Source organism: Cuculus canorus, chromosome Z (genome assembly GCF_017976375.1).
Source record: "Cuculus canorus isolate bCucCan1 chromosome Z, bCucCan1.pri, whole genome shotgun sequence".
Taxonomy (NCBI): domain Eukaryota; kingdom Metazoa; phylum Chordata; class Aves; order Cuculiformes; family Cuculidae; genus Cuculus; species Cuculus canorus.
The window spans coordinates 27178054-27202699 of record NC_071441.1 but is presented as its reverse complement, the minus strand read 5'-3'; the positions used below and the strand labels follow the sequence as shown (position 1 = coordinate 27202699).

General features: G+C 37.7%; 1 protein-coding gene across 1 annotated transcript in view; it reads left to right on the top strand.

Moving 5' to 3' along the window:
- The window catches only part of TMC1 (transmembrane channel like 1), a gene marked incomplete at its 5' end in the record, with an annotated part of 120051 nt that overhangs the window by 52515 nt on the left and 42890 nt on the right, over positions 1-24646 (top strand). Inside the window, 3 exons of the mRNA XM_054054013.1 lie at positions 18289-18354; positions 18488-18860; positions 21926-22066. Of these exons, the coding sequence (XP_053909988.1) occupies positions 18289-18354; positions 18488-18860; positions 21926-22066 (580 nt within the window). The remainder of the gene's footprint in view (positions 1-18288; positions 18355-18487; positions 18861-21925; positions 22067-24646) is intronic.

The window sequence follows — 24646 nt, the reverse complement described above, 5'->3', positions numbered from 1 at the left end:
AATCCGCACAAATAATGAGAGGCCCATAGCATAAAATTCATATTTTTTTGCTGCAATGAAACAAAACTCATGCTAGGTTGTTTGCTGTCTAAATCATAAGAAACTGGAGACAAAGCACAAATGAAGACTCCTGGATATGAATTTGTTCTACGGCTTTCTACCATATTTGGAAGACATTGCTTTTTTTTTTTTTTTTTTTTTTTTTTTTTTAGAATGCTCTCTATAAAAGCAGCTGAGAGCTGTTATAATGTCACCACTGGCAATATCTTGCTATCTGTGTGCCCTGCACTGGTTTGACTGGCTTACTGAAGTAGTGATTGGTTATAATTACTCTGAGAGGTACAGAGTCTAGGTGCGTACCCTTGCAAATGGTGTGTGTAAGTTACTTTGTAATGGTGTGGTGGATGGACCCTGGTAGGACACCTGGTGCCACAGAAGTTACTCTATCAGTTCTCTTCAGCTGGGCAAGGAAGTGAAAATACAGTGGAAGGCTTGTGCGTTGATATAAGCGCAGGGAGAGATCATTCACAAATTACTGTCACAGGAAAACAGACTTAACTTGGGAAAATTAGTTTTATTTATTACCAATGAAATCAGAGTAGGATAATGAGAAAATAGAACCTAGATCTGTAAGCACCTTTCCCTCGCCTCCTCCCTTCTTCTTGGGTTTAAGTTAATTCCCTAGTTTTCTCCCTTCTCTCCACAGCAGCACAGGGAGACATGGAGCGGGGGAGGGCTGCAGTGAGTTCATCACACATTGTCTCTGATGCTACTTCCTCCCGAGGGGGAGAACTCCCTCCACTCTTTCCCTGCTCCAGCACAAAATCCCTCCCATTGGAAACAGTTATCCATACTTCTACAACATTATTTTTTCCCAAGGGCTGCAGTTCTTTGCAAACTGTTCCAGTGTGGGTCCAGCTGGCATTGGCTCTGTTGGACATTAGAGAAGCTTGTAACAGTTTCTTGGAAAAGCCACCCTTGTAGCTCCACTGCTACCAAAACATTGCCATGCAAACTCAATACAAACAATTAATGTAGAACTAATAAACAATCACCAGCGGTTATACTAAATCTGATCAATACAGAGCACATCAGTTAGGCTTCTGCATATGGAAATCTTTGTTCTCTCTCCCTCAGAAAGAACCTAGGGAGATAAATTCGTCATGTTAGTTCATTAATAAAATATGTACTATGGTATATAAACAGTGTCAACCACAAAACTAGGATTTTGTATGATTTATTTTCTGCATTACATAATTATGTCAATGAATTTTGACTTTAAAAATGAAATCAGACAAAAACGTAGCATGCTTGTTCAAAAGAACTTTTTATACTGGCTCAGTTTAAAGGCCTAGCTGTGAAAATCATTTGGTATACTGATAATGGCTTTTGGTTATTTGTCTGTTCATGTCCATTGTCCTGCCTGAGCAAGTGCTGTAGGCCTTATAAGTAAACAGGATGTAGGGTTTACACCAGTAAAAATGAATTAAGTTCCCTAGACCTAAAACCTTGCTTCTCTGAAAGATTTTGAGCCTGTTTCAAACATAGACTCACTTGAATGACAATTTATGGACAGTTTAAGTCTACTTTACTTGCAGACCATTTCCAGAAAGCCCTACAAAAAAGCTTTGTCTCCACACCCCAGCTTCTCCATCTTTAATTAATGTATTGTGTTTACATAAAGACACTGAAAAATATTCTTCATAATTACAACAACATGAAAATGTAAAGGAAATTAATGCCTTCAGCAAGACCTTATTATTTTTTAAAAAACAGAAAGATAAAACACGAGATGTTTTATAAAGGAGCTTATGGAGGAAGCCGGATACGTGACAGAAAAACTGATCTCCCTGTTATTTTTATTTAGCAGCTACATGAAGCACAAAATTAAAGAAATACTTGGATTTTATGAGCATTTTGAAGTCAATTTTGTCGTTAAAGGTATCAGAACTCATTGGAAGGACTCAGTGAAGCCAGAGGCTGCTTCAGTGCTACTGTCCACCTCCAGGCAGATATGTGGCCAGGCACTGCAATATGCATCCTCAGTATGTTGCTTCTGCCCATTGAGCTATTTTTGTGCAGCCCAGCCAGTGCTGCCTTAAGGGAGAAAAAAGCATAATCAGCTGTAATTTTAAAATTATTTTTTCTATTTAAAGAACACCCTTTAAAGAAACACTACCAAGAGTTAGATCCTGTCAGGAGACAAAAGGATCTATGCATTCAAAGCACAGCTATTGTCTGCTGGTTATTTTTATAAAACATTTTCCTCTGTTAACACCTACTGCGATTTACACATTGACTTTGACTAACTGACTTTTGCAGCCTGTCCAGCTGAGCAGTGAAACTTTGGTGATTCAGATTAGAGCCTGCAAGGTCCTTCTGGCACCTTGGGGAACATGGAGGCCTCCAGGAACAGACTCATCTGGACTGGCACGGAGGTGCCTCATCCCTGTGCCTGCATTTGCAACATCCCTGAGATTCAGATTAGCTCCTAGATGAAGAATGCACTACGCAGCAACCTGTAGGCATGTAAACCAGCAAGATTTATTTGTCCTTGACAGTCCCAAGAAGAGTGCTATGTATTTCTTGCGTACCATACTGGTTACATACTGGTATGTTCCCTATTTCCTACTTTTCTTACGAGTACTTTCATATTAGCTCCTGCAGAATAGCTTTCACTGCTAGCTGTGGTGGTGAGGGTTTCTTTATCCAGGACTGCAGAATAAGTTCCTCGCCATGCATCTCAAGGAGAACCTCACATTTCTGATTGCATCCAGGATCCAAATCCGAAGAGACCTGCAGACTCAGGCAGACACCATGCATACCTCAGCATCCTAGTTCTTTACTTGTAATGGTTCTTCCCTCTCCTTACCCTTTATACTGCTTTTGAAGGTATCTTGGGACAGAAACTCAAGTATACTTGTCATCAATGTGGCTGAGTGGTCTGTAGTAGACTCCTGCAACCAACAACATTTTCTGTATTTGCTTTCCCTTTCATCCTCATCTGGAGGCTGTCAACCATGTCATTGGGAGCTGCAAGCACCATACAACTCAGCCCATCCCTTGCATCCAGCACCATCCCACCACCTTGTCTGCTCTGCCTACTCCTCCTGAAAAACCTATAACCACTCATGACAGCACCCCAGTCACAGAACTTATCCCACCAGGTTTTGCTTATGCCAGCTATGTCTTAGCTCTGGGACTGGGCCAAATCTTCTAGCTCCTCTTACTTACTCCTTATATAGCTTTATATATTTGAATAGAAATCTTCAAATGTGTGGTAAGGATTAAAGTAATGGTCATAGATTTGTAGGGATGATACAGATAAATTTATGTGACTAATTATTAGAGGAAAACTGGACTTCACTTAAGAAGAAGGGTCTGGTGAATAGCAGTAATTTTTTAATATTTGAACTTACATAACTTATATACTCCTGTCCACCTGCCTATCTCTGTATTTCTGTCTGTTTCCTCTGTGTCAGATTGTTGCTGTATTGTTCCTGTAAGGATAGGTTCACAAAGTTATTTGTAGATGTTTCAGTCTTACAGACACATTTAGGTTTTTAATTAATGTGCTTTCTGACTATGTGGAGATAGAATTAAGTTTCTAAACTTGCTTTTTCTCCCACTTTTTTCTAGTTCACATCGTGAGTGATGCATTTTGTGCACATCAGCATCTATTTACTGTTAGGAACAGCAGAGAGAGAAATAAGGTTTGGGTATAATACCAAAAGTAAAATACCAAAAGGCTTCAGAGCCTTTATCTCCTGTAGTTAGCTGTGGTTTGGGTCCATTCTGAACTTGTTTCCCTTAAGCCATATGACCACACCAAAACAGAAGCAAGCATAGTTTATATCATTGACAAATTGACGAGGAAACATATTTTATCTCAGCCATCCAAATGGCTGATTAGTTTAAATCTAACAGGTGATGGAAAGTAGGGACATGACGGACGTGGTGAAGGACTAGTGTGGTTACATTTTGGACTCTGTCTTGTGCTGCTTCTAAGCAAAAGCTCTATTGGAAGGTCCACTGCTTTCTTAAGTAATGAGACCATGACTGACTTTCCTTTGACTGCGGGTTCTGTTGGAGCCCTTGCTTTAAGTTGCGACTGATTCACCTGCGTTGCCATCTGCTGACAGCAGCTCAAACTGCAGCTTCTCGGGAGACGTCTTCATGGAATGGAGTTTCTCACAGCAAATTGTAGTACAAATAGTTTAACAAAAATCTCTGTCTATCTATCTATCTGTCTATCTACATCTGTCTATCTGGAATCTAAAGATATGCTATGTCATTCATCAACACCGCCTATGTTTCTAGCTTTGCATATTTTCACAAACTGAATGGTATGTTTTGAAGATGCATGAAAGCTCTTTCCTGACACTTTTGATCATTTTATTGTGATAGTCAAAGAATTACAGAAATAATAAACTGATATTTTTTTCTCTGCTTCTGCAGAAGTTAAGGTTGTCAATTAATATAATTTGACACATATGTGTGTGATAACATGAAGAGCTGAAATCGATGGGTGGGTATTACATCGCATAATATAGATAAGCATGTGCTAATGAAACTGTCATATTCTTCTCCAGAACTTGGCCTAGTGGCCTTGGCCAGGACAGTGCAACACGGCATTTTCAGGGCAGGAAGTGGATACTGAAACCTCCAAGGCATTAAGAAACATGGGAAGAAAATAAAGAAAACTTTTTCCATGCCTCATGCTTGGCTTAGTCACCTCCTCCTGGGGATGGCTGGAAGCATGACCCAAGTTGTGAAGTATCAGGACCATCACTGATATTAATTCTTGGAATGTGGCATCTTGTCATGGCAGTGCTAGAGTCATCTCTGCTCTGGAATGTGAGGGTGTGTTTTTCCCAAGGATTTCTGTTGATAGATGATGGCACAATGATACCATGTTGAGGAACAAGGAGAAGAGTATTCTGAGAAATCTTTTATAAAATTGCCTTTGTCTTTCAGTAATTACCAAACCTGATGCAAAGAAAAGCTCACTGGCAAACGTAATGGTTTATTTTTCTGTAATCTGTTCAGTAGCTGATGATCTGCATTTTGTGCAAATCATAGTAATTTTAGGACAAGCTTTAGTGTCTTACATTTACAGTTTTATTTTTCAAAGTATCTTTCATGTTGCAAATCATTCTTTCAAGGGTGCTTAACTTTTGGTTTTAATGAGAATGTGATTTTATGGTTTCAAGTATGTATTTCAAGCCTCAGTTTGTATGTCCAAAGGGAGCATACTAGTATTTTTCCAGTCATTGTTGCTTGTAGTGATTGTAGTTTTCTGCAGGCCTTCGTGTTTTGTTTTCAAAATATTTTGTCTTATTTTATTATTGGTTTGCTCTGTGTTCACTTGATACAAACACATTTATTTCTCTCATCAGCTGAATTGCTGGATTTGTGTCTCAAGCTATCTTCAATAGTTTAGGAAACCATTAGCCTGCAGTTAACTTGCTAGAACTTTAGCCTATTGTGTGTCCAAGGTTGGATACACAAACCTACTAGGTTTTAGCAGTGTTTCAAGAGGTCAGTAGAGAATGAAGTAATAGTTTCAAAATGTGTCTTAGTGAAGGGATGTGCGCCTATGAAAGACTGATACATTATCACTGAGGCTGATTGGAATTCCATTCTGGCACATCTGCTCACAAAACTGAGTGTTTATTTGAATTAAAAAATAACTTTTCACCCACATGTTCATCTTCTCATAACAACCCTGAGGCAAATAGGTTTTATGAGAAGTTTGTCATATGTTGAAAAGATTCTATTTTGTTGTTTTCTTTCCCCTTAATGAAAACAATTTTCTTTCTATTATTTTTAGTACTAGATTTTTCCCAGTACTACATTAAAAGACTGCTAGTGTGCTTAGCTTATCTGATCTTGTCCTTCTAGGATACTTGTTAGCTGCTAGGGCCATGCACTGGCTGAGTGCATTGGAGGGCTATAGACAGTTTTACTAATAATCTTCCACTCAGTGGCTGAAGAATTTGTCACTGAATCAATTACTTGTTGCACTGTTCTTCCCTGGATTCCTGCCTTTCATTTGTATTGCACTCATTTGATTTTACAGGCAGGATGAAACAGAGATGTATGAATAGACTGATTTCTCTCTGGCTGAAGGCAGTGAGCCCTCAGTCCTTCTGCAGAATTTGTTTTTTTGCCTCAGTTTTTTTATTTTCCTGAAGCTTCACACTGAAGATTTTAATTTCTCACTCCTAACCATGGTGCAACATGGTTCTGATACTCTTTGCTTTATAATTTCCCTGGGGGAAAAATTAAAAAAAAAAAAAAAAAAAAAAAAGGAAAAAAAAAAGAGTCGTCATTGGGCCTTCAAAGCATTTTTCACTTGCCATGATAACAGAAAAACCAGAGTGGTGTACAGATGCTAGCTAAGGAATATGTACTTTCCAGCTGCTTCAGCTGTACACACTATACAAATAAATAATTAGAGATATGTAACAATTAGTGTTTTTTTAAATAAAATTTCATTTTAGAAAAACAAGCAATAAAGGGTTGCACCAAGACATAAATCTGGTTTCCCTCCATTGAGTGCAGTCACAGCTAAGCAGTAAATGCAATTATCTGATCAGCGTGCCCACTCGTCAGCATAGCAGGTACTGCGAGCAGTCAGACATAACTGGTGGTGTCTTGATATTGGATGTTATTAAATAAACCAGCTGTATTAATGGCTATTCAGTCAGCCACTAATTTTGCAAAGAATAAAGACTGGAATATGATTAGAATGTGATTCTCAGTAGATCTGTCTAATTCTAAATATCATTGTGGTTACAGGAAATATATACATACACATATCTGTAGATGAACTTTCCAAATACTTGCAGCTGCAAATCATAGGCAGTGCTCTAAAGAACAGAGCATATGGATATGTAGAAACTCTGCTAAATATTTCCCTTTCTAATAAAAATTTCATTTGGCAGAATTTAATGCATGTTTAGGAATTTAAAGCTGGTTTTGAGCTTTTAATAAATCATTCTGGTTAACGAAAGATCTGGATAGAGTCAGTAATCAAGAGTAATTTGGATAGAGTCTCCTAATATGTATCAGCCTAATTTCTTGTGATCCACACTAATTGCCTAGAAAATTTAGAAACATGGCTTCTTCATGAGACTTCTGATATTTCTCTTCTGAACCTAGGGATCACATGTAATATGATGAAAAATACGTCCTGTCCTTCTTTTGGCTTAAGTTCCACTTTTTCAGAGAAACTTGAAATATAATATTTTAGAAACACCAGAAAAAGCTACAAATGGCTTCAGAAACAATAATTGCAGAAGTCTGTTGGAATTTTTTGAAGTTTTTTTGACTTAGCTGTTAGATTTCCTTTACATGAGCTGCTCAGAGACTTCTGCCTAAATAAAGTTTTGTCTGCAAGTAGGTTTAAGCTGTTTTCTCTTTGAATACCAGTGCAGCATCAAAATACAGTTACTTGCGTTTCAGTTACACAACGTTCTCTAATCTGTGTTCAAGAGCTGAACACACTGGCTTGGAAGTTAACATTTCTAAAGGATGTGAGTCGGCTTTTGGAGAGGGTTTCTAGCATGAAATTAATCAATATATGACTTGTCATCTGACTGTGCCTACCCACCCTTGCCAGGGTTCCCCCAGCACCACTGTCCACCCTGCTCTGCTTGCACTACTGTAGGATGGTGCCCCTCAGGGAGGTTTTGAACCCCCATCATACCTCAGCCTCCTCCTGCTCTAGCCTCCCACTGCTCTCAGACATGACTGGCATAATCATCCACTCAGCTGTGAAAAGATGTGGGATAATGAGGACAGTAGGCACAGGCTTGCCAGTTAATGCTGTTCAGGCTCATCTGACTCATTTGGATGCAGCAGGTTAGGGAACGATCAATGTTAAGTATTACATTACAAAGAAAAAGGCATTTTCACTCACACAATTATAGTGCCATGACTTCAGCTTGTTTCGTGTCTACTTCTAGAACTGCCTGATTTTACCATGTGCTTCAGGAGGGCAGAATATACATGTTTTATGACTCAAACAAAATGACATTTTAAAATCCTGTGCTGAAAAGCGTTACCTTTAGTGACGAAGTATGACAGAAAATAGTTCATTGCCTTAAATCCTGCAGTATGTTCAGAAACTGATGGAAAATATACCTTGAAACATGGGAAAATCAACATTCAGGGCATTTCATTGTGGCAGAAAGGGTTCACAGGTGGTGTGTTGAAGTGACAGAAAAGAAATTACAGTGGTTGTTTTTGACTAGGTTGTGGTACTATAATGTAAATGCTGATTGCAGGCAAAATTTGATGCTTGTAGATTTACTGAAGCAGTAATATTTGTAACAAACATGATTGTATCGCTGTTCCTTGATGTCACCTTTATTTCCTGTAGATAGATTTGTCTGGTTGGCAGATGGCTATCAAACGGGTTATCAGTCTAACAGTATAAGGCAGGGTACGTGGACCAATACTTTCCGCTTCTCCTTCATTACAGATTTTTCCATGAGTTTCTGCTGTGGTAAAAGGATAATTGTATACTTCCGTACTGATCTTCTGTGTCCAACGCTTGCTTCAGCACTTTGAGTATACAGCAAATGCCTCTGACAGGGAGATACGTGTTTGAACAAAGAAACAGAAGTGTGGCATACTTGCTAACAATGGAAATATTTGCAGTGTTCAACAATCATATTTTTTAATAAGCCTGGTTCCCTGAACCTATCTGCACTAGGGCCATTTTCATCATTTGTTGTATATTGAAACCACTCTGTGCTGTTCTGATTGTATTGCTATTAAATAAAGCTAAATTAAGCTAGAGGCCCTTTTTTTTGCAAGTCTAATGTGCTGTAAATAGAACCTTGTGTGAATGAAAACTGTCGGTATTCTCTATGCAGTCATTTGTATTTGTGCTAGAGAAGCAATTGGATGCTATGAATTTAAATTGACACAGTTTCTCCTAAATCTCTGCCTAGTACTTGGTCTCCAAGAATAAAAGGAAACATAGGATGTAGTTCTATGCTATGTTATCTCCAGTGACATGTCTGTCTTCAAAGCCTTGCACCCTTTTTCTGCCTCTTGTCACCCTTTTTCTCCCTAGCTACCCTTTCCCACAGCATGTCACACCTTCTGTGCCAATACAATTGTTTTTGGGACTGTGCACTAAGCTGACTTAAGAAAATTATTATTTGTTTTGATTAGTGACACAGTTTATAGGGCAGCGCCATGGACAGTTTTAGTGGTACACTGGTGAGGGCAGCAAGTGGTGGAACTCATGGACACAGCTAGCTCCAGCAGCCACAAAAGTAAACCACAAACCAGACTGGAGGCTTCTCTATACTAAAATGTTGCACTGTGGAAAAAATATTTAACTAAATCTGTTCACTGTCTGAGTCAGGAGACCTTCAGATGCAAATGAAATGCTGTGCAGTTCATCCATATTATAGCAAATATTGACTCAGAGGCCACATTCAGACTCTATATATGATGTTTAATTCTTGTATTTATCTACCTTTCTTTAATGCTACCTTTTCATCTTTGATATTCATGTAATGCTGTTTTTGTTGGTAAGATTAATAAGTCAGCACTCAATGTATGTCCCTTTCCTCTTTGTACATCCAGTCAAATATTTTACAATGTTGCTAATAAATGAAAGTGAGGTATTATTAATATTAAAATTCTGATGGAGACATGCAGTTCCATGAAGATTATGGTCCTGATTTGGCTGCAACGGTGAAATGTCTCATTACAGTGCTTCCACTGCTTCTTTTTGCAAGTACTTGCAGAATCATTGACTCAAATGCCATGCTCTTCATTCCTCCCAAGATGTTTTTCTTTCTGTTATTAAAGAAGCATGGAAGTCTACCAACTGAATTTTTAGAATGTGATTATTTTTCTGGGTTCTTCAATTCGTGTCTATTAGAGATGATCTAACTATGGATTGTCAGAGTTGAATTGAATAATTTCTTGCATTTCTTTTTTGCATTACAAATCTTTTCCAAGTATATAAAAGCATAGGATGTAATATAATGACCAATATGAAAATGAGATAAAGGAAATAATAAGAATAGTTCAGAAAACATGTTTTATTGACAGAGGCGTAGGGCCTTTTTTAATCGTATATGTAGACTTCATCTCTTTGGGAGTATGTGGAATGTAGAATCATAATATTCTAACAGAAATAGGACCGAACACCTGGATGTGTTTTGTCTGTAATCTGAATTTCAAGTCAGTCCAAACAACACCCATAAACATTTTCAACATTTTCAAAAAATTCATGATGCCAAAATCTGAAAATTGAAAGGTAAGCTAGCCAGTATCACTGGATCAACTTTCAGATAAACTTCCTTCACGTGTCTGAATGACAGCTCCAAAGAAATACAAATGTCTTTCATAGTCATGTGGATAAGAGGATCCAAGAACCACTCAAAAGCATCTGAGAATGTAGGGTTTCTGCAGATACTTACCCCTTTTTTTCAGAGTGGGTCATACTAAAAGAATTCCGGATGAGAATACTAGGGAAGCTATGATAAAATTTTCTAGTTAAACACAGGTTGAGAATTGCATGTTTTTTTCTGTGTAACATGGTTTTATTTGTAGCTAGTGATTTCAAGTCTTTTACTTCCAAGCCTGACATGTCTGGTTAGTTAAATATTTGCTTTGTTCCACCATTAAGCTTGTGTAGTTTTGTAGATACAAGATGAGTCAGGGTAAAACTGGTAAACTTAGGATGTAATACCTGCATAAAGACAGAAGCAAGGAGTTTTAATGGAACTGCAAGGAAATGCAAATATAAGATAGTGCATATATCAACATCTCCTTTTGCTAAGAAGTTTTAAATCACTGTCAAGGTGTTAAAGCTATGCAATTTAAATATGTCTAATGTAAAAGCTGTGTTTCACAAGAAAAAGATATCTATGTAATACACTCCACGTGCTGGAGAGTAGACCTATATACAGTGCCAGAGTGTGCCCACGTGGACAATGTGAAACATCCTTGCAAAGTAAGGTACTTGAGCAGTTAAACGTTAGTCAGAACTATGTGCATTGCAGAAGAGACTTTCTTTTTTTTCAGTAATAATAATGATAAAGAAGGTGAAGAACTTCTTCTGTTCTTTTGACCCTAGCATGCCAACCCTAAATAGTAAACTAAACACTCATGAAATATTAATCACCTAGGAAATTAGTATCTTCTTCTATTTCAGTCAGTGAAACTTCACCACCTCCATCTGTTCAGTGACAGACAGGATGATGTTGATGTGGTACACTTCATCTTGAACCACTCAACCTTCTGACAACCTCTTATATAGGTGGCAGCTGGAGCAGCCCTGTGAAATACAGTCACGATGACTAAACGTGAAAAGTCAACCACCAATGAAGGAACTGGTAATTACAACTATCATTGTGCATCTTAAGCACATATTCACTTTGTGCATGCAGCTCAACAGTGTGCAAGATTTTTTTCTTATTATTCTTTCTAATACAAAATCTGCTTTGTCACAATTAATTATCTTTTGTTCAAAAATGTGTTTTAATTTGATTTTGAAAGCAGCTTTGTGGTGTGAGTTGGCTAGTTGTAGCATGGCAGTGTGGCTTTCCACTGGTTAGTAAATAAAAAGAGTACGACGACAGCCCTGTTACTTGTCTCACTTTTGTATGTAGTTTACAGGGAAGATTAAGAAAACAAGGACATTTTGTGGCTTCTAGAAACTGCACAAAGGCAGCACCTCTTATTGCTTTCTGTATTTTGTATGAAATGTCCAACATTCTTCATATTAAGTTTAGCAAGATTTCTGTACTGATACTGCGCTGTTCTGGATGTAAGAAGCATTTTAGTAGGATGGTAACTCCTGATATGTTTTTCTGACAAAAGTGCAAGGCAAGTATTTGATATGGGAAGTGCTTTCAATTCTCATGGGCAATACTACTCTTTCCAAAATACTGATCATTTCTGAATAGAACAGGTATGACATTTGTAATCTTCAGCTTGGATGAAAATTGCCAGGGACTTTATTCTAGACTGATTCCTGAATGAATCTGTTGGGTCTTGCTAAGTACCAGGGCTGGTACTACTAAGCAGTGTTTTTTATATTTAATGTACACACAGCATAACAGTAATAAAATTCCATCAATTGTGTAATAAGATGAGCTGGTTACAGAATGTATTTCTCACCTACATGGATGTGTAGAAAATTTTCCCTGAAACCTTATGCATATTCCATTATTTTCCAAGCACTAATTTTAATGTTATTATGAACTTCACAACAGACAAAACTTTTCTGATTGGAGCCAGTTCTCTATCTGACTTTGCATATTTTAGACAGAGAAAGACTGCAAACAGATGATTACAGAATAAGATGCATCTCTTCAGCACATATCATGCTTAACACAAGACATCAATGTCTGGAAGAACACTGTTTAAAAAAAACATGCTATCAAAACCCCATGCCATCTGAGGAACATTCTGTCTGTCTTTCAAAAAATAAAGTTACTTAAATAAGACTTGACAAGTTAGGGAACTAATTCTACAGAAAAGTAATTCTACTCTAGCTTAAATCAGAATATTCCAGTTTTTTTCAGTAGTAACTACTTCTTGTATCACAATGGATCCTGCAAACTGGTCATATCTCTAGTCTTGGGTAGGACAAAGCACTAGATGATTAGGTCTTTTTTTTTTTGTATACGTAGGAAAATGTGTGTGTATCCGCAGAGATAAGTGTAAGACACAGTGGCCTGGAAAATTTTACCCATGCCTTACCGAAGATCATGAAATACTTGCAGGTTTCTCACTGAATTAGCTTCCTCCTCTGCCTTCTGTAGATTCTATAATAGCAAAATCAGATTTGGCCTAAAATTCTTGCACTGAAATTGTACAATAAACTTATTTATCACTGAAAGGGAACTTTGCCTTTAGAGAAATCCTGATTCACAGAGATAATTCTCAAACTTCATGTTGTGTAAGTACAGTCCAGAAGGAACTGGAAAGAGGAGAGTGTAATCAGATGATGTGCCTCAGTTCCAACTTGATCTATGCAAGCTCAGTCTCTGTCATTTTAGTAGAATATTTGTAACTTTTACTTATCCAAGGAAAACTGATAAACAATTTATACAGGTAAATTGAATGGATTCCATTTTTTTCCCTCTATATCAAAATCTATAATTCTCAGGTGACGACTAGGCTACCGTTAGTTGGGCAAATTCTCTGTAGTGGTAATCTGCAAAGAGGGAAACTTATTGCCCCTCAGGGAACTTCTGGAAACACTTTAGGTACAGATATCTGCAAGCCACAGCACATACGTTAAATGTAAGTGTTCTGAGACAAGAGTGGCTTTATGACACAGTAGTATAAATATTCTGCCTGCTTGAATGTTTACAACCTTGTCTGTTCACACGCAGAAAAATAAGCAGTATATTTGCTAGTGCAAGAGTAACTGAATAGGAATTATTATTTTACTTCATAAATTCATTTCTAGTACTGGACAAGATTTTTTGGGGGTTCTGATTTTTGTTTTAGTCCATTGGAAGAAAAGTTGCAACACGAACTGGGAAAAACATAGATGGAAAATCAAACATGGTCTCAAATAATAGGTGTTGCTTTTGTTCTATAAGTGCAATTTTTATCTGTAATTTCTGCATTTCAAAACCCCTTCTCCTGTGCCCAAGGTGGGCCAAGCTGTTTGGAAATACACTAAGAGAATGACATCTATAGTATAAAGGTCTCAAATCGTCGATCTTGAAGCCTGCACCACTCTTGCTATAGATTTTCTGTTGTGTTTTGCAGCTGTTACTTCTAGCCATATTTATCCTCACAAAAGTGTTGTGAGACACACTTGTATTTATATGATCAGAATGAATACTATGGAAAGGTATGTAAACACTTAGACTTGAATATTATACAACTCTTTGTATTTTTTTTTGACTAATATTTCACATGCGTTTGTTGTCTAACATGATCTTGTATTGCTGACATTTCTACATGTTGGGCACCTAGCTTGTTATCTAGCTAGGCTGGTGTCTTTCTGGCAGTGAAAAAAAGTCCAGCACTGTGCGGAGGAAGAAACAATAATTGCTTGTAAGGCTGTATGTACATATGATCTCTTTCATTGGCTTGACATTAATTATTAAACTAGAAATTTCTAATGTGTACAAAAACACTGATGACATTTTTTGATTTACATATTACTTTGCATACCACTGATTTTATTTATTTATTTATTTATTTATTTATTTATTTATTTATTTATTTTGTGGCACCAGCACACAGAATTGCTTAGTAGTAGCCAGTTTTACATGGCAGTAATGTGAGCAGTAATATTGCAACAGTGGGCCATATTTTATGGGGTACGTCCAAGAATCTTTATCCCTTTCACAGTCAAAAATCTAAAAACTCTGTCAGTATAAAACAAGTTTAACATACCTGCAAAACATGAAATCTGAATACTATCCTCTGATAAGTGGTATACAAGCAACTTGGGAAAATAAGGTAAAGATGTAATAGCCCCCACAATCTCCTAAATAGCCGCCTCATATAGCATAGACTCTACGGTTTTATGTGTTTTTTTCTGTCCTTAATTTCATTGCCAGCCAACACAGCAACATTTTGTGTTCGCTTCTGAGCTGTCTGATGTTCTGTCTTCACTGCAGCCTCTCACCTGCGGTTAGCCTGAGCCCATGCTCAGGATGCCCTCCTTTAGTCTTCTTAGCTCATTTGTGGCCATGGTCTAAAACATAAGTAAGACTTCAAGTAAAACGATAGCTTTCTCAGATTACACTTCCCTATCCTTAGTTTAGAAAGATAAGAAAGTTTCCCTTAAACTCTGGAAAAAAAAATCAGAAAGTGATTTAGTTTCCTAGAGCATAAGGAGCTATGGACTATATCTCCAAATATACCTAATGATGTTATGTTTCATCAGGGCAGGACACATCATGATATATCCTGGAAGATCTAAGAGCTGAGCAGTAGTTTGCTCTGGGTCATGTAAACTCAGGTTAGCTGATTTAAAGCCTGATAACCTGGTATTAGCCCTATGAATATTAATACCGTGAAGAAATGAGGTCCTACAAAGTCTTTTTCTGGAACAATGAGTAATTCTAGATAGTGCTTTAGTGAGACTTAGTTGATTTTAGTGGAGGATTCACTGAACTTCTGATAAATAGGATCACATGAAGATCTGTTTAAAAAAGCAGAAGGCAAATATATAGACCTAAAATGATCCCACATAGGGATGATATTAGGTTTGCCTCAAAGAATATATATTTCTATTTTAATAAACCAGAGCATCAAATATGATCCTTGGATTTCCTATGGTATGATAATACAGAGCCTGAGGAATGCACTCTACCGTTTCTCTATGTTGTGGTTTATAGAACATTTAAATTTATTGCTTACTTGCACATAGATTTGGTGTCACCATGAAATGTATTTCTTTTAAATACTTCTCCAATAATTCAATAAGACAGGGTTTGCCACAAGCAGCTGAAGTGCTGAGTTATGAGCTGCCTAGCGTCTTGCATTCCTCTTTGAAAAACAGTACAGAGTTAATGACCTTAAATAGCTTTCTGATAATGTGTTAAACACAGTAATGATTATTTATCTCTATTATTGCTCAAATACCCAGCCAACTAACAACATTGGTCTTTTAATGACATGTGCAAAACCTCCAAACACAAAAGACAATCATTGATACAGATTGTCTAAATTAAAAGTTTCCAGGAACAGCTGGTGCAGTGTGGCGTGGCTATGCAACTTACATGAAAGCATGCTTATACACTGTTTAGGACAGATTGGCACAAGTAACTTCTAGGTCTACCCTGAGCTCCAGATTTTATGCTAGTGACAAAACTCATGACATAAATCAGGGTGCAAGGAAACCAGAGGATCAGAGAGCCCACCATAGCTTACAGCTTCTTTTAAAAATTAAGTTCTGGTACAATGCTTTCTGAATCATACCCTAGGAACAGGGAGAGAACTTGCATTGTGTGGATAAACAAGAACGAAAAAGACAAACCTCTAACATTCTTCATATCAACACATTTTATCTCTGTATGGGCATGCCACTGTGGAGGCAGGAATGTTCTGAATTTTGGTTTGGAGCTATAATTTTAAATTTTTGCAGAAATAACTTGAAATAACATTTGTGTTTGTTGGGGATGCCTGTAGTATGCACTACACTTCTAGCTGCATAATTCCATGTAATCACTGGGTTTTTTTCTAGACTTGTTTTGTAACAATTTATACTTCTGTTTGATTTCATGTTTTTCTTAATTTCTTAAAAAAACTTTATCACTCATGTGCTTGAGCATTTAGATGATAAAAAGACATGGATAGTCAGAGGTCATTTTTCAGATACACTCCCCTCTAGTAGTTCCCAGTATTTTCTTCAAGCAGCCTGAAGTCTCTAATTAGTTTAACTTTATTTTGCCTGAAAAGTTGGGGTCAGACTATCAGATTTGTTCCCTTTATACTACTAAAATTAATTAAAAACTAATAGCCATATTCTGCCCTGCTTAAGCCTCTATGTTGCACAGCCAATTGTCACTTTCACTGTTATGTCGATACGATGCCAAGTTGAGCATCATATGCTTTCATTACTAATGCATGTTTCAATATAAATGATAAACTTCCATTTGTTTTCTTGTTACATGCATTCATCAGAATGCAGTGAGTCTAATCGTGCACCATTAAAGTTCTTCACTGGGGATTTCTGTTTGGCTGGAAGAGATCAGCAAAAGAAATAGTTTCAATAAGGGACCATGCCCTATTGTTTCATGTGAAGTATCTCTTTAGAAGTGTCTCTCTTTATCTTTGTGACCTTTCAATCGCAAAGAAATGTTCTTTGTCAAATGGAGATCGTGTTACTGTCAGCAACAGAAGGCACATATCTAAACAGAACAAAAGAGTGCTTATTTTCACTTTCCACTGATAACATTGAACGATAACATTTTTGTATAATCTTAAAAAATTGTTGTGCAGATGATGTGAAGATGATAGAAAATGTAATTATAATGAAATATTTTGTGGAGGGAACTTAGACTCTCTACATACATTTCAGTTTTAAAATGCCTGCAAAATTCTACATAATAACACTTCCTCTGTTATTGCACACAAGACCCTAGATTCCTTCTTATTTGTAGCCTTACATATTTTAATGCTATTCTTTGATAGTGGATAAAGCTGAGAAGTTATGCCTGATAGTTAGCTACAGCAAAAGTATTACAGGTGAGCAAAGAAGGAAGAGAACTGTAGTTTCTTCTTGCCTGAAAAATGCAACCATGACATGATCATGGCATGTCACCTGTCCTGTCTGCATAGAGAGGAAATTAGACAACATACATGGAATATAGAAGTGGAATGACTGTCGTCTATTCCTATTTCTACTACTTCTTTGACTTCTCATTAATCTCCTTCGACTGTGTATTTCCATATATTTCACTGATGTGACTCAATGCTATCCTGTGTGTACAAGCTCAAAGGTATCTCAAGAGAGGTACCTGGCTTCTCAGGTATTGGTTGTATTGCTTCAGAAGAAACATTGCTGGTGAATACCACTGGCAGTTTCAGAAGTGACACCTTAAATAATATGTTGGTAACAATATACGCATAATTAATTATTATAGTATAATATGTATGAAAGAAGTATTTTTATTTCTTCTCTATATATGCATGACCCAAATTTCGAAGAATACAATGCAAATGAATTGGATACTTTCCTGATTATTGATAGGTAGGAGAGATGGCACCTCTTATTGAGCTTATTGAAACTGAAAAACTCAAGCAAGAGATTCAACCCAAGCCAAAGATGTCTCTGAGCAGAAATACTTCTTTCTTCTGTAAATAGGCTCTCTCTTAGAGATCTGGATGCTGGAAATGAGAGTACATCTTGTCTTTCTTCTGGGACTGTGCTTTTCAGCCATGCTGCAGCTGTGAAGCTTAATGCCCTCCAGACAGTCAAACTGGGAAATTATTCTTTTGCTCTTTTTCTCTAATTGTAGGATATTGCTATTGTGTCTCTTCTTCAGGATCCTCCTGTAGTACATATTTCTTCCAAAAGAGACAGTTCTTCATGGCATCACTTTGGGACCTACTTATTTGAGTGCTGAAAGGAAGTGGAACTATTTTTTTCTGTCTTCATCTTAATTTTTGAAAATTATTTGCCGTATTCCAAAAAGCTGGGTTTGTGAAATGATGTAAGGGAGTAAAATGCATTAATTGCCAAGGATTTTTTAAATCCCTTGCATTCCTTTTGGAATGCAGCTGCTTCACATTTCACCTGTATTTGCCTTTGTTTTCATTTCACAGATGGCAGTGATGTTGACAATGAAGAAAGCAGTGCAGCTGAGAATGACGATAATGTCAAAGGAACAGGTCAGTAGTATGGATTACTTTTAGGTCAGACTTGGATGTTTTCTGATTACCTGTATGAATGAAGCAGGAGAAAAGTTCTTCCTATAACATACTGCCTTCTCTCACATGCTTTTTTTTTCCCCCTCCATCACAGATAAAGGAGGGAAGAAGACAACACCGAGAACCAGAAGGGGGCGTGGCAGAGGGAGAGGCAGACATGGGGGTGAGGAGGATGAAGAGGATGAAGATGGGACAAGGAGAGCTGGGCATCGCAGGAACAGAAACCGCAGAGGACGGGGACGAGCAGCTGAAAATGAGGGCAATGATTCTGATGGAGGTGCTGAAAAAGACAGGAAGAACCAGACAAATCAGAAATCCAAGGAAGATGATGGAGATGAGGAAGATGAGAAAGGAGGTAGAAGTGGGAAAGGCAAAAATGAGAAGAAACAGGATAAAAAGCCTGATAAGAAAGGAAAAAAAGAGAAGGCCAACAAGAAGAAAAAAGACAAAAAGAAATCAGCATCTGGGTAATTCAGTAAACTATTATTTTAACATAAAAACGTGTTTCTTTTACAGGAAACCTTTCTTTTATAGCTGTGAAATACCAGGAGTCAGTATGACTCCCTTATTTATTACAGCCCAATTAGAGTTGGACAGATGTATTTTTTTTCCTGCAAAGAAATGCTACTGGTGTGACATGGAAACTTTCCACAAAGCGATATCCACTTCGGTAAAAGGAAGTCAGGGATTTGCCATACGTCAAGGACTGGACCTTGGGATCTGGCCAGCCAATCCCTTCTGGAACTGCTTATACCCTAAGGATTAGCTCAAATCTTGTCAGATAGAATGGGAACCCTTATTGTAGTAACATTTCTTAAGTTAATGAGCCATTCTATGGAGAAAGAGAGTGAAAATGAGCAAGGAGGGGAGAAAATGACAGGGAGAGGTGGTAGCAGGTGGGATGTCTTGTGCTTTTTCTTTTCCCCAGAACTAAATCCCCCAAAACCTAAGGTCATAATCCTCCAAAACTCCAAGGTCTAGTTTTATTTCTAGTGCAGAGCTAAAAATCTCGACAATTTTCACAAGATCAGGTTCTTGTTTCCCAGCCAAGTTTGAGCCAGATTTTTATAGAAGATCAGTGCTAAAATTTCAAGAACTCTGAACCAAGGACTGAGATGGGATTTTGTGATCTGTCTGCCACTCAATTCCTCTGAAATATTACTGTTTACTTTTCCAAAGCATTTAATTCAGCCTGGAGTCTTTGAAGACCCCACTGACACAGAGTTCTTCAGAAAATTAGTTTGTATTTTTCTGCCATTCTGGCATTTTCTTGCTCCCTTCTGTTCTACGAATGACATACAAAGGAGCAAATCAAGCCAGGCATGCTTATCAGTGGAGAGGGAGAGAGATTCTGCTTCTGCTATTCAGTAACCACTACAGTGGTTTGTGTTCCCAAAGACGTCGCTGAAGCATACAGCAGGAGCCAAAACAGAAAATATACTGAGTCATGCTGTCGCATTAATTTATTCACGATCCCATTTCAGTATACTTTACTTCATTTGCCTTCCCTACCAGAATGCCTAAAATCATTCTTTGAGCTGGCTCTTAGCTGCAGTGTCAATTACACTCTCTGTGCAATTTCCTGTACTATTACATCAACAAGTCTGAATATGTCAATCCATGTTCCTATGCTTGTTATTGTCTTCCATTGTGAACTATTATTGAGCATTAATTAACAAAAGACCAGAAAATATAAAATTGAATGAGGGCACAATGTTTTTAATTGTCTTCCAAAGTTCTTAACATTAAAGCATGTGTTTGGGCTAACTAATTAGAAATTGCTACCTTTATCAAGACTTTGTTCTTGGAGTAATAAACATAACCCTTGAGGAAAAACTGAGAAAGCTCTGGAAGATACCTCCAGGACATTATATTTTTAGGCTTTTAGGATACCAGTTGACAAGGTTGCAGAGTAATAATATAAGAGTATTTTAAAAGATTTTAAAAAGAAAACAAAAACCAACATAAGAACAAGGGAAAATAGGCTGGTGAACAGTTCGGCTGTGATTCAGATAAAGAATTTGTGAACCTTTGGGATATTATATTATATTATATTATATTATATTATATTATATTATATTATATTATACTATATTATATTATATTATAACTGGATATTAGGAAAAATTTCTTCACTGAAAGAGTGGTGAACCATTGAAAGAGGCGGCTCAGGGAAGTGATGGAGTCACCACCCCTGGAGGAGTTAAAAATTGTGTAGATATGGAGCTTTGGGACATGGTTCAGTAGGCTGCCAGTTGGACTTGGTGATCTTAGAGGTCTTTTCCAACCTTAATGCTTCTATGGTCCTAAGAGATGTGTGGCAGCATAAAAATATAGCCTGTCTAGGAAATCCATGAGGCCTTGTTAAAACAAATGCTACATACTGTTGAAAAGTACATCTTGCCATGTAATAAATAAAAAGGTAGTTTTTTAAATGCTGAGACAATTCAGCAGGAAAAAGCATGAAAAGACTAAAATAATGAGTTGAGAAAGAAAAGAATCAGAAAGCCCTAAACAAAAAAATAAAGGTAAAATTAAATATTATATTATTCCACAGGGAGATAATATTGCATTTGCTGCCATCATTCTGGCCAAAAGAAAAGGCAAAAGAAAATCTAATAAGAGACAAATAGAAATGCATCAAACTGTTTTTACTAAGTTTTTTTACTAAAAAGTGCTTTCACTTCGACTCACTTAGTGATAGTCATCACTGTCTGGTTTTTAGAGCAGGAAGTCAGAGTCTAATTTTTCGTTATTGTCATTTTCCTTTTTAATGGCATAGGAGGATGAAATGCCCATTGCTAATGATTTCCTAGATGCTATTATGCAAGATGTAAGATTGAGCACTGAAAAGGATATCTAAGTAGATTTTAGGAAAGTGGATATTCCCTTAATCAGCTGTGATTTCTAAAGATACTGTAAATCAATGCATGGATAAGAATTTTGGATTACAATGACAACACATCTAGTGATGCTATTACTACTGTATCTGCTTACTCCAAATGCTAAGAAACATCGCAGCCTTGCTGCAATGTATCTTTGAATTTTTCCCACCTCTGAAATGTTACTTCCTTTATCAAAGGATGGGCTATCATTTGTTGTTTAAACTTGTTAAACTGGCTGTGGTGTCTCTTCTCTCTCCTGGGGCACGAAGTGAGGTGAACAAGTTCATTTTATGACTGCAATTATAGTGTTCTCACTTGTTCATTGTGAGTTTGACTGGACTTTTAGGAGGCTGGTTAGTCCTGCAGGAACAATCAATGACTGCCAGATGCTTCCGCAAGAGCACTACCCATTCTCCAAGGGATGCTTGGGTGTAGTGCTGCTCTTTTGCAGCTTTCCACTTTGTGTGCAGGCTTTGCCTTCCATACTAAAATTAATAGCAAGTCTAAGTGAACTATGTCCTCCCTTTTGTGCAACGTTTATCTAGGGCTAAAATTTAAAAAGAATTAACACCAAGAATGTGCTTCAGTGAAAATGTCTGTCTCTACTGAGTTCTGGTGACGGTTTTTGTTCCTTCTTTTGTTTGAAGCTCTGATTCTGACTCTGAGGAGGAGCCAATTACAGAAGAAGAATTGGCCAAGCTGAAAGAAGAGGTAGAAGAAAAAAAGAAACTAATCGCCACTCTACGAAACAAGCCATGGAAGATGAAGAAGAAGTTGTCTGTCCTGAAGTATGGTTTGATTTCCATAGTGAATATCTGCCATCTTGCTTTGCACTTTGTACTGTTTTTCTGTCACTTTATTTCTAGGCTTACTGACACAATTAACTTCAAACCATATCAAATCTCTCTTTCACAGGATGTGCTTTCATAGAAAGTAGAGGTAAATAGCATTGCAGATTATAGCTTTCTTGTTTTCATAGTCCTGAAATCAAATATGAAAAACTCATATCTTTTTTGAGTTTCCATTATGCTCTCCTGCAAAGCAGTTAGTTTTCTTCAGTTAGGTTAATGTTGGCAAATTCTTCCACTGACAAATTTAAAATCTCATTTAAGAAAAATTTTGCAGTTTTAGGAATACTTCAAGATTGCTGGGATGGGAAAAAAATTATATTTCTGTTCTAAAATTTGGGGAAGAAGAACAGTTTTTGGTTTATTTTTTTAACTTGTGAAAAAGCAAAGTGTATGGAAATTGAGCTCACATTTTTACGTATTTTTAGATATGTCATATATAAAATTGTACTTTGCCCTAACAAACTTATCAGTAGATTTTCATTAAGGCTAAAAATTAAGTCTTCATTTACAGTTAAATTTCCACCAAGCACAGGAAACTGGATAAACACAGAGAACTTGATTCTTCTGCCAAAACTGTTATGCTCCTCTGTTTTGAATAACTCATCTACTACTGTCCAACCACCAACAAAACTTATGGTTGAGGTTTTTTAGACATATCTAACATGGAAAAGATGGTCTCCCTTCTGCAGTTTCTGATATATGAAAACAGACAATGGCAGGAGGGCACATATGACGTACTGTCTGGAAGGTCTACAAAGTTTTCCTTCTAGAAGGTAAGGTCATTTTGGGAAGAATACAGTTGCAAATAAGAAGTAAAAGTATCATGGAAGAGGATAAAAGACAACTGAATACCTAGGAGATGTAAACCGTAAGCATTGTGGAGGCAAGGGAAATTTCAGACAGAAATGATGAGTAGATGAAGTAATCAGTTCAAAATTACTTTGGTTTGCATAGCGTACAGTTGAAGAGTCCCCGTGTACATAAAGTTGCAGTTTACTGTATACTTACTGTGAACAGAGCTTCATTTTTATAGCTGTTCTTCTAACCCAGCATTTTTAGCAATTCCTAGTTCCTAGGAAACTTCCTAGCTTGGTACAACCCTTGGACTATTATCCGTTAATGCTTTTCCACGTGAGTGGAAATGAATCTTTGGGGTGCCCATTGATGAGAAGCTGGATATGAGCCGGCAATGCATGCTTTCAGCCCAGGCAGCCAACCATATCCCGGGCCACATCATAAGAAGCATAGACAGTAGGTCAAAGAAGGTGATTCTGCCCCTGTATTCCATTCTTGTGAGACCTCACCTGGAGTGTTGTATCCAGTTCTGGAAATTCCAACCTAAGAAGAATATAGAACTGTTGGAAGAGCTCCAGAGGAGGGCTACAAAGATGATCAGAGAGCTGGAGCACTTCTACTATGAGGACAGGCTGAGAGAGTTGGTGTTGTTCAGCCTGGAGAGGGCTCTAAGACCTTCCAGTGGCCTTCTAGTACCTGTAGGGGGTGTACAAGAAAGCTGGAGAGGGACATTTTACTAGGACATGTAGTGATAGGATGAGCGTGAATGGCTATAAATCAGAGAGGGAAAGATTTAGACTGGATGTTAGGAATAAATTCTTCATGATGACGGTGGTGAGGCACTGACACATGTTGCCCAGGGAAGTTGTAGATGTCCCTTCTCTGGAAATGTTCAAGGCCAGGTTGGATGGGGCCTTGAAAAGCCTGATCTTGTGGGATGTCCCTGCCCAGGGGGTTGGAACTGGAGGATCTTTAAGATCCCTTCCAACCCAAACCGTTCTATTATTATATGATTCTATAAATCTGCAACATGCAGTCCAAGGACCATCAAAAGAGACTTCAAGGTCCTGGGATGGTTGGTAAGGGAAGCTGAGCAGAGTTTTTCCTCTATCCTTCCAGTTGTGGGCAAGAGATACTTGAAGAAACAGATGTAGTCCCAGTCTATTAATATAAGATTCTGTGGCTGGTGTCACCAACAGAGTTTTGAATTTTGTGGTAACGGAATGGTCTACACAGGACCACACCTGCTGCTGTTGGACACAATTGTTTTGTCTCAAAGGGGAAAGAGACCAGCATATCTGAGTCAAGACCTGCTGGTCAAACTAAAGAGCAAGAAGGAAAAGTGCAGGCAGTTGAAGCAGGGACAGACATCCTGGTAAGCGCCTAGAGATGTTATCTGGTTGTGTAAGGATGGGGTCAGCTGGAACTGAACTTGGCAAGGGATGCAGGGAACAATAAGGTCTTCTACGGTGATGTAAGCCAGAAAAAAGAAAGTCAAAGAAAGGATGAACATGAGCAGTAAACTGGTAACAATGGATGAGGAGACTCAACAAAATTTTGATGTCACTCTTCACTGGTCTCTCTTCCTATACCTCTTGAGTGGATGAACCTCCAAGGGACTAGGGAGCAAAGTCCCTCTCACTGTAACAGAAGATCAGATTCACACGAGGAACCTGAATGGGGTGCATCCCAGGGCCCTGAAGGAATTGATTGATGCAGTTG